Here is an 11,237-nt window from a genome sequence, read left to right as displayed (position 1 = left end):
CAGGTGCGAATGGCAGATAAATTAGGCATTAGTTTTCACATTTCGGTCAAAGGTCACAATTGTAAAAATACATCGTTTTCTTTCTAGATATTTATGATAAGATATAATTATCTTAAAAACATATATATGGCTATCAGATCAAATAATGATAATGTAAAAATATTTTTGAATACCTTAGTAACTCTACTTGGTACAACTATTTCCGGTAACAGATACGAGACAGCTAAAATGTCGAAGCGTTCTTAGGTGCAGTTTTTAGGTAACTTCAGTGCACACGAAAGCATTAAGAGACATAGATATATTCCATATATGATATATTAATATATGATACATAAATATTTAAGCATCAAGTGTCTTTAAGTTCTGGAACTGAAAATGAAACGTTGTATCATATTCAAGACACCATTAGTAGGTATATCAGAAAAATTTTCAAACTGATCAGAAAATTATAATACTTATATTAATTGAAAGGCAATGCAAAAACCGGATGAAATCATTTGGAATTTTTTTAATATTCCTACAAGCAACAAAGATATTGAAGTTTTTTAACTGCAAAAATTCACCAAAAGTGTCCACACTCTTCAGCTAAAAACCTGTCACTACTGACCAGCGGTGATCACTCAGCTGTAGCTGCAGCTCAAATTGCTTGTGACCAATTAGGGCAATTAGGGCTGTATGTTAATCTAATGACCCGGAAACAAACCCACGAGCACATGGCTGGGATGGCTTCCGTGCAGATCATGTACTATAAATATTGCGCATCAAATAAATTATACTTCGCATGGTTTAATTTTCATGATTTTTCTACATAATATTGCAAATTTCATAAACTTTATTCATTATAAATTTCAAAAAATTTCAACCAGTACTTAACTGACATTTTTGAGCATTTTGTCGAGGCAAAACTTCAAACGCTCTGAAATGAAACTTCTCAAAGACTGCAACACGGGAAAATCATGTGACCAGATTTTACTCTTTGATTTACAGCTTATTTAGTTAATGGCTTGTATTGGTTTTTTTACTCGGCGCTAAAAGAGAGATTTAAAAAAGGGGTGCCATAGGCGAGCTGTCAGCAGGCCGATATCAGTTTTACACTTCACTGCCCCTGGATAGTTACTACTGTAGCGCCCCTAGCGGATTGTGATATACCTACCATTAGTTAATTTTACTGGCAGGGACATTCATTTTGTTTATTAAAATTACATGAAAGAGAAAATATGGCTAAAAATCGCCAACCTTTAAAAATAAGTTTGTCTTGTCTAAGCTGTAAGGTTTCCCATAACTTAAGACCTATCGTTGTTTTACATGTTTTTTTATTTGCTAAGCCTAATATTTAAAAATCACACTGTAGAATAGAAGTACTATGGATGCAGTAATTGAATGGCGCTTTCTGGGCATTGTATTTTTTTATTGTTGGTTTTTGAAATATTCCCTCTTAAAGTATTATACTTACAGCCATAAAATAACTTTGTTGATACATCATATCTTTTCTCAAAAGTGAAACAACAGAACAGGTGCTCTTTGCACTAGTACTTGTAGTTATATGTCTATTTCTTGATTTTCTGATTGAACTTTAGACTTACCAGAGCCATACAGAATGTGGCTGGGCCATAATTGTGTAGCCAATGACCAGGTCACTGTTCACTTTCTATGATGACAACCAGTTTGTCAGCTATATAGTTGTCCTGCAATTTGCACTGAGCCTGTACATGATAATTTTCAACAGTAGGTTAACATCATTTAAACATCTGAGAATGGACTTATTTGCTGTTTATTAATGTCTGTTTTCAGGAACAATAGAGAATTAACAATGGATTTGCTTGACAAGTTGAAGAGCACAGTCAGCAGTGCCCTACAAGTTAACATCTTAGCCAAAGACTTTGAACTTGGACCTCATGTAGCCAGTGGTGGACCTGGGTTGTCATGGAAGATATATGATGCAGTGAAGAAAACAACCAAACAGGTGAAAAAACTCATATTTTTCTATTAGCTTAAGGTCTAATATGTGTGTGGGTGATTATATTTTAAAAAATTTTACTGAAAATGTCTATTTAAGATTTTAATGATGTGGTGTGGTGCTTTCTTAGATCCCATTCCCACAGATTTTAGATCGATCTATCCCCGTGGGGAGTCTCACTAGATTACTGTCAGCTAAGCCGGCTTTAATGTCTGTCCCGCCTACTAAAAGCTGTACAGGGGGTAATTAACTTCCATGCGCGGTCGGCTGACAGCAATTTAGCGTGAACCCCCAGGGAGTTAGGTCGATCTAGTTGGATCGATCTAAATCTCTGGGAATGCGCTCTTAGATTACCAAAATTTTTCCATCTTCAGGAAGCCTCTGTTTTTATCTTTGAGAAAAAGTCCCTGGAGCGTTATTCAAGAAATGATAAAGAAAAAATCATAGAGGTTTTGAAAAAAGGATCTGCCCAGTTGACAAAGCTGAGACATCCCAAGATTTTATCTGTCATACAGCCTTTAGAAGAATCTAGGTAAATAACAACATTTTTTACCATAAGACTTTTTACATAAATTAAAATAATGTTGTTTCATAGTAATGTGTATTCAAAGATAAGCACCTGAGTAGATAAAATTTGACAGTGCTTTTTCTAAATCAGTTATTTGTTTCTAGGGAAACTTTATGCTTTGCAACTGAGCGGGTTTTTGCAAGTTTGGCTAATTTATTAGGCAACTCTGAGAACCTGCCCACACCACCTCCACCTGCCATCAAGGATCACAAGTTATATGAAGTTGAAATTAAATATGGACTTTTACAGGTTTGAATAATGATTTTATATTTAAGGGATGTTATATATATGTTATGTTCCTGCACCAAAAAGTTGATCTTTTGAATGTGCTTCATTGGGTACTCAACAACACCAAAACTTGTTTTGTTCTTTGAGGGGAAGTCACTCTACTACTTAGAAAAGATGTAGCAGGTCCATGAGACACATGTAATTAGAAACCTTTGTGAAAATGTTTCTTTTGGAAACAATTTGGTTACATTGTGAGTTGTCCTTGTCCTTGTCCTTTATTTATTTATTTATTTATTTATTTATTTATTTATTTATTTATTTATTTATTCCCACCTCAGGGGGTGAAAGACAAAAGAATACATACAATAGATTGCACCAGAATATATTATATTTATTATACAATATTATATTTATACTAATATTTCATTGATATTTTAATGGTCATCTTATTACAACATACCATGGTTCAGATAATAGCTACTGAAATGTAAATAATTTTCTTCGTTTCCTGAAGCTGACAGAAGGTTTGGCATTTCTCCACAATGACGCCAAGATCCTACACAGAAACATATGCCCAGATTCCATTTATATCAACAAAGATGGTGTTTGGAAGATAGCAGGATTCGACATGTGTGTGACAAGCTCAAATCCTCAAGATCAGGCAGTATGTCCAAGAATTCAAGCTGCACAAAAACAAATTAGATGTTTAGATAAAGCCTTTTTATATCAGCATTTAAACATATTGATTACTATTATTTTTATTGCAAAAACGTTATAAAAGGTCACTAAAGCCTTTCACTGAGTCAAATAATTTCAAATATTTGAGGTTAATGTGTTAGAGAAAATGATTCCAGAAGTGTATATTAGTTAGTGTAGATGTAAAATAATATCACATAGATTAAAGCTCATTTGAATGTACAATTTTGGCATATAAAACTTATTGAGATATTAGCTTAAGACGAAAACCATATACATTTATTTTGATGAAAAAAAAAAAAACAATTGATATTGCATAGGACAACCCATTTTATTGTAGGCAATGTTCAACTTTGTGGAGTGGAACCCAGATATTCCCCCTATGATCCAGCCCAGACTGGAGTACCTGGCCCCAGAGTATGGGATTACCATGACATGTGACAGTACCAGTGACATGTACTCAGTGGGCATACTCATGTATACTCTTTTTAACAAAGGCAGGCCTTTGTTTGAGTGTAGCAGTCAGTGGTCTGTGTATAAAAAGAATATCATTGAGGTATGGCATTTATTACACTTGTAAGTCACTCTGTTTTGATAATTAGTTGTTTCTATCCATTTGTATTGAACAAATTTAATGCTTTTCCCCTTTTCACTTAGGCCCCAAATGCATGACTAAAAGGGAAAATTTTATTGCAGATACCAGATATTTTTTGTTTTGAAAATACATTAAAATGGACAGAGATTCCGATTGGTTGATCGTAGAAAGCTAGTGATTTGAAATGCAATTATATTTGTGATGTGTTGTTGGATTATGGTGCAGAATGTTCCCATCTGCTTCAGCTTCGAGACCTGAAGATCACAACATTAGGCTGTGTTCCAGAAGAGGTGCGAGAACATGTGAAGATGTTGCTCAATGTTGAACCAGCCCTGAGACCCGATGCTGATCAGTTAGTGAAGGTGGGTTTTCAATATGTCCCATTGCCTCATTACGTTTGACCTCCATCCTTAATTGATTTGATAGACCAGCATGTTATCTTTTGAGAAAGTTTTAAGAGTCTGTAATTCTAAAAAGAAATGTGCTTTACTTAAATTTATATCTGTATTGATACTGATATTGGCACTGCAACAATCAGTCATCTTTAGTTACTGGAGCATTTGGTCTTTTTTCCATCAGATTCCATTCTTTGAAGATGTAGGCTGCATGACTCTGCAGTATTTAGACAACCTTTTTCAAAGGGACAATCTGCAGAAGTCCCATTTCTTCAAAGGATTACCGAAGATCATTGCCAAAATGCCAAAGGTGAGGAATGTGTAAGGGGTTTAAATAAATATGAATCAGTGCACATTGTATACTTGTCTTGAGGATAATATTGGTGTGTAGGTACCGAAGAGAAATCATACAGTTCAGCAGAGTACGATACTATATAGTGCATGCATATTAGTCAAAGCATGCCATGAATGCATCCTTTTTTAATTAGTTTTATTTATAAATTTTGTATTTTAGCGCGTATCACTCCAGCGTATCCTTCCTTGTTTATACAAGGAAGTGGTGAACCCTGAAATGGTTCCATTCCTCCTTCCCAGTATTCTCCTGATAGCTGAACAAGCCTCTGACCAGGAATATGTGAAGCACATTCTACCACAGTTGATTCCACTTTTTAAGATCAAGGAACCTATGCAGGTACATGTGTAGTCCATTTGTCTGCATATACACACACACATGCTCACGCATGGATGCACGCAAGCACACATGCAGACATGCATACACACACACTTAGTAAGTCCTACCCAACAGTAATTAATAAACTCAGCTCTTCACTCACTGTAATTTTTGATGTTGTCCAAAGACAATTTGATTTCATCTTGCTGTGAATTTTATACCATACTTATAATAAAATTACAAATTTTAATAATTATGGTTTTAAATATGGATTTTCAGGTCACTTTGTTATTCCTCCAAAACATGAATCTTCTGTTGAGCAAAACCCCATCTGGTGATATTAAGGCTTATGTTTTACCCATGTTGTATGGGGCATTGGAGAATAATTCTCCACAGATACAGGTAAAAAAAAGCTGGCATCTTTCCTGCCATGTTGTGTTGGGTTAATTTAGATTTATTATCCACTGAAAGTAATCTAATTTGAAAAAAAAAAAAAAAACCCAGACATTCATGAATGAAATGTAAGCAAATTAAACTATTAGATTTTGACTGCTTTTGCATGACATTTTTTAAAAATCACCTAAAATCTGAAGAATTTGTTTATCAGATTTTGTACTAATATTGTTGTTGTTGTTGTTGTTGTAAGGAATCCCATCCTTTATATCCTTTATATCTTTTATAAAACTATTATTCATAAAATTTACAGGAACTGTGCCTCAACATCCTTCCCACATTTGCCAATTTGATTGAATTTAGTTCTCTGAAGAATGCAGTAATGCCAAGAATTAAGAAAACTACCTTATCAACATCTAGTTTATCTGTGAGTATTTTAGAAAAAAAAAATTGCATCGGATTATTTTATTTTCATTTTTCATTATCTTATTGGAAATATTTTGCTTTAATGATTGGTTTAAAATTTGACATTCAGTTGAATCTTGTATTATAAATCAAAAAATAATTCGGAACACATATGACATCATAAACAAAATTTGACAAGATAGATGCTTAATTATATATTGTCAGGTGTTCTTTTCTTTCCAAAGGTACGTGTGAGCTGCCTGCTTTGTTTGGGCAAGCTGATGGAATACATGGACAAGTGGACGGTCCTGGATGACCTGTTGCCTATGTTGCCTCAGATCCCTTCCAAAGAACCTGCAGTATTAATGAGCGTTCTTGGTATGTATTGGCATGGTGAGATATTGAATAATTTTTTTGTGTGATTTTGTATTGACTCATTTGAACATCTCTCTCTCTCTCTCTCTCTCTCTCTCTCTCTCTCTCTCTCTCTCTCTCTGTGTATAAATATTTTGGCTTTTATTTATTTGATAATTTTCAATATCAACCCTAAGTAAACTGTACTGTTTATTTTGATAAGATTTTAATATGGGTAAACTGTCCTCACTTGAAGGTCTAAACAAGTACATGATCAAGATGCAAAATTTAAAAAGATTTTTTATAGGCTTTGATTCTCATTTCTTTATTTTCAGGCATTTATCAGGTTGCTTTGACCCATAAGAAATTGGGTATTACTAAGGAAATATTGTCCCATAAGGTTTTGCCTTTCATCATTCCACTTTCCATGGAAAATAGCCTCAATCTTCATCAGGTAACATTTCATTTTTTTTAAATTTTAATGTTAATTATAGGTCGACCTTCTATGGTGTTTCCAGATAACCTCAATAAGAATAATATTGCCATTGCGTCACATTTACTACATTTAAACTCTGGTATTGTAGTTCAATGCATACATGGGTGTTATCAAAGAGATGCTGTCCAGCATTGAGATGGAACAGAGGGCAAAACTGGAGCAGTTGAATGCAATGAAAGAAGAACAAAAGTAAGAGAGCACTAGGAAAATATTGCAGTAGATAAGATATTGAAAGTTTAAATCAAACAAATTATTAACAGTATGATTGATGTTATTAAGTATAATAAATTGATATAAGTTAAACATGTACACATGTTAAACAAAATATGTGGAAAGATGTAATGAGCTTTCTGTGCTAATTTATTTTGATTTTATTGTTTTATATCTAGAACCCTTCAGTTCAGTGAAATGGAGCAAAATGGACAAAGTACTGGAAGTGCTGGAGATTTGAAACAGGAATCTATGGTAGTACATCAATAATTCATTAAAGGGATAATAACTCTTCGTTTCGGCCAAAAAATGAATTTTCCTGGAGTAAACAATTTTCCCATACTTACCAATGGTTAATGAATCCATTTTTACATTCAAAGTTAGTCCCTGGTTTTTTTCTAAAAAGTTTGGTTTTTTGTTAAAATCTCTTAAGAGATTATAACAGAGTATAGCCATCAATGGAGGTCACGTGGTCTAAAGACAAGCTCAGATATTAGAATAATAGCTTTAACTGCTGTTTTTGTGGTAAAACAGAATATATTATATTTCTATGAGTTATTCACAATGTTTTTATTGTGAAATATAGATCTCATACGAAGAGTTATTATCCCTTTAATGATATGTTACTGGATGCATTTTTTAATTTCAAATGGCTCAAACAATTTCAAGTCCATATGACAGTAGGGACATTGTTGTAAAATTGTATTATAAATGAATGTAGCTTAACAATGGTGAGACAGTCTACCTGACTTGTTTGATTGTTTTTTTCACTGTTTTCAGATGGATAAATTTATCACTGGGTTCGGTCTGGGGAGCTTTTTCACTGGTAAAAGTGTTGCAAAGACTGAAGATGTTCCAAGGTCCAATAGTAGTAGTGCACATTATTCATCTCCTCCAGTCTCCCAGGGTACCTCCAGTGCTGCCGCTGTACCCAAACACCAAGCTAAAGTAGGTGTTTATACAGATAATACATATTGCAGTTTATTTAATGTCCATTGCAAAATTTGGCATGATGAGGATGTCAGGTAATTTTAAAAAATAGACAATTCTTGATGAGTCTGTGACAGCACTTCCATGAGCAGACATGCATAAGTATTAACTTGTGGACATGTAGTACATGTAGTTATAAAACTGCACGTGTGGATATATGTTCATTTGTGATGAGTATTGGCTAATAATGTTTGTTGAATGTTTGTTTGTACTGATGAGTAACAAAGAAAACTGATTCACTAACAAAGAAAACATTGATTAACTAACATTTTCAGAATACCATCAATTTATTGTAGTATTTAAAAATGGTATGATTTTATTATTTATATTTTAGGTATCTTTGACAATTGAAGAAAAACAGAGACTTGCTCGGGAACAAGAACAGCAACAGAGATTTAAGTCACAAAAACCCTTGGTGGCTTCAGGATCTGCTGGTAGTGTCTCTCAGTCTAGTGGCAAGGCACAGAGCAAGGACTTGACAGCATCTCTACTGTCTTCAAATTTAAGTGGCTTGCAGCAGGGCAAACCACAGACTTCAGCCTATAGCAGTGCTCCAGGTCAAAATTATGGATTTGGTCAAACTGCTCAAAATACAAATTACAGTGTTAGTAATCAAGGTGTGAACCCAAAATTAAGCAGTTTTGGAATGTCTTCACCTGCTCAATCAAGCAGTTATGGGAATTTTTCATCAGTTTCACAGTCAGGAAGTTATGGAATGGGCAGTATGGGGATGGGCACTGCCCAGCCAAAAACTGCTAATATGTCTGCGTTTGATAATATTTTGCCACTGCCAGCCAGTCAGCAAAAGATACCAATGAATCAAATGCAACAGCAGACAGGTGGGACAATGATGGGACAGCAAAACTTGAGTATGCAGCAGGGAATGATGGGAAGAAGTATGCAGCAGGGAATGATGGGACAGCATAATATGCAGCAAGGAATGTTGGGAAATCAGAATTATATGAGCTTCCAAGGCAACCAGACTGGATTTACTCAGACTGGCATGATGGGGAATGTTGGAATGCATCAGCCATCTTCAATGGGTTTCCAACAGCCTCCAAAACAAACAAGTCAGTTATCTAAAACTGATATTGATGACTTGTTGGGATGAATGATTTTAATAATTGTTGCATTTTCTTATAAATTATTATAAGAAATTGAAATCAACTGCTTCGCCTTATGGAAATTATGTGCAATATCCAAGTTTTACGTTACATGCAAGCAATATATCAGTTTTTTATCACTGAAGAAAGAAGTGAAAAACTAACCAAATCTCTCTAACTGCAGTTTTGCTCAGTGACATTGTTATATATAACCTTTTGGGATAGTGCGATTTGGCATTTTTATCTGAATGTAGCCAGCTTGTAGTTTTTAAAGCATTACTTGTCTGCAACTTGACCAGATGCTTTTTCTGTGATAGAAGAATTGGGGTGAAAAGATTATTGAAATTTGTGCATAATCAAATTATTTTCTTTTGGTTGTAATGGGGTTACTCTTTCAGGTTTTCGTAGCTGGAGGTCAGGTTGATTTAGAATGTGAATTGCTTCTTTTCACCAGTTGTTGAACCCAACGCGTGCATGTCCCAGTATCTGTTCTACTTGTCAGTTGCAAATCATGGCGAACATGATGTGCTTCATTCATAAATAATATTCAGTTATGGGTAGTTCTGGGACAATGGTTTATATGGGGTAACAGAATCTAACTGTTTAAAAAAATTGTATTAAATTTTTTTTCAAAGCATTCTGCCAGTGTTTGGGTTCTAGCTTAGCCTGGTCTACTGCAGGCAATTTCTGGTTTCAAGTTCCATCATTTAAATGCTTTTCAAAACTCCACAAAATGAAGTTTACAAAAAAAAAAAAAAAAAAAAAATTATAAATGTGTTAGTGTTCATTTTCTCAATTAGCTGTAAGATAAAGTTCCAATGCTCAAAGTATACAGCATTCTGCATAAAATATAATCAAAAATCAAAGTATAAATATTTTTGCACTTTGCATTAGAATCTTTTATTACAATTTTGTTTGTAATAAAACTGCTGTTATGTAAAATCCATAAGACTTCGTACACAAATGGCAAAGGCATTTGGCATGTTTACGACCAACCTTTAATAATCATACATGGGAATACTGTGTATAACTCTTACAGGGCATTGCAATTCTATTTCATATCTATTAGTGATACATATTTAATACCATGCATAATATAAAATAAGGACCAGTTTCAGGAGGCAACTGTTTGCTAGCAATTGTCATTGCTGTGTCCTATGCTAAATGTTCATGTGCATATGTGAGCAAATGCCAGTTAAAACAGGCCTCGTGTATATAAGGAGTGATTTGCATTTGTGGTGCATCTGAACCAGAGTACTGTACAGAACTAAAATGTTTTGGTAGCAACTGGCATATAATGTACCTAGTGGAAATTGCTAATTCAACAAATATCAAGTAGTTTTTCCATTTTAAATATATATAAAAACCATCCCTTGTTTAAGCATAGATCTATAGATTTATATATATGTATACATAACTATTTGGCAAAAATCCTTCATACTTGATAACACAAACCTGTTTCTTTTAAGAATAACAATTAACCTATTAAACATGGAAAGTGAGCTTGCTAAAGTCTATAAATGTATTTGAAAAATCAGCATTTGAAACAATACGCAGCCAAGTTTCAACCTTCAGAAATAAAAAATATTTTCCACACTTATCAAACATCCTGATAGTATGTATTATTCAGGACTCCAGTCCATTTTTTTTTTAAAATGAAGCTAGATATGATGTCTAATAATGGTAAATAGTCAGCATTACAGCCTGGACAAGATTGTCAACTGTGGAGACTTTTCTTTTAAAACACAACTACCACGTTAACAGGATGACTTAAGCATTATCAGCTACACTACCACTAAATTATGTCTAGTCCCAGTGTGTACATTAACTCGTGTCTCAGAAGTCTCAACAACTCTTGAGTGGTTTGCGGCACTCTGTTTAGGAGTTAAAAGTTGAAACTTATGGTTATAATACTTACCTAGTACTTTTTAACCAAACTGGTTTAAGCAAATAAAAATGAAACAATCTAAATAACTTTCTTCATTTTTCTTTGAACACATTTGGCACGTTATATATAGTGCATATGCCACATTTATTGCGTTGTGCATCTTTTCAGACTTGTTTCAAGATGTACATCTGGCAGTACATAACGGGTAAGGAGAAAGAAAATCTACAGTTCTAATATCAGAGATTTACTGGTATCTTAGATATCAGAGATTACCTGGAATCTCTTTGAG

General features: G+C 34.0%; 1 protein-coding gene across 2 annotated transcripts; it reads left to right on the top strand.

The window, feature by feature from the left end:
* Positions 1 to 183: 183 nt before the first annotated feature.
* LOC106168808 (SCY1-like protein 2) lies at positions 184 to 9,697 on the top strand. 2 transcript variants are annotated; one of them, XM_086999878.1, is made up of 17 exons: positions 184 to 259; positions 1,801 to 1,963; positions 2,332 to 2,489; positions 2,630 to 2,774; positions 3,268 to 3,417; positions 3,790 to 4,005; positions 4,290 to 4,406; positions 4,624 to 4,749; positions 4,954 to 5,130; positions 5,389 to 5,511; positions 5,816 to 5,929; positions 6,153 to 6,285; positions 6,597 to 6,715; positions 6,846 to 6,946; positions 7,147 to 7,222; positions 7,748 to 7,915; positions 8,292 to 9,697. In XM_086999878.1, the coding sequence occupies exons 2-17, from the start codon at positions 1,811 to 1,813 to the stop codon at positions 9,066 to 9,068; spliced, it is 2,853 nt and encodes a 950-aa protein (XP_086856004.1). In that variant the 5' UTR covers positions 184 to 259; positions 1,801 to 1,810; the 3' UTR covers positions 9,069 to 9,697. The 2 variants fall into 2 exon arrangements, with proteins under 2 accessions (XP_086856004.1, XP_086856003.1); XM_086999877.1 differs by having other exon boundaries at positions 187 to 259; positions 1,792 to 1,963.
* Positions 9,698 to 11,237: the final 1,540 nt, after the last annotated feature.

This window comes from Lingula anatina, chromosome 1 (assembly GCF_051362555.1).
Source record: "Lingula anatina isolate TDL-2025a chromosome 1, LinAna3.0, whole genome shotgun sequence".
Taxonomy (NCBI): Eukaryota; Metazoa; Brachiopoda; class Lingulata; order Lingulida; family Lingulidae; genus Lingula; species Lingula anatina.
The sequence above is the reverse complement of the archived record's forward strand: the minus strand, read 5'-3'. Positions and strand labels throughout refer to the sequence as shown.

Coding starts and splice junctions, on each gene's coding strand:
- LOC106168808 (XM_086999878.1), top strand. CDS start 1,811: ATGGATTTGCTTGACAAGTTGAAGAGCACAGTCAGCAGTGCCCTACAA. Junction 2,490..2,629: donor CAGCCTTTAGAAGAATCTAG/GTAAATAACAAC, acceptor ATTTGTTTCTAG/GGAAACTTTATGCTTTGCAA. Junction 5,131..5,388: donor AGATCAAGGAACCTATGCAG/GTACATGTGTAG, acceptor ATGGATTTTCAG/GTCACTTTGTTATTCCTCCA.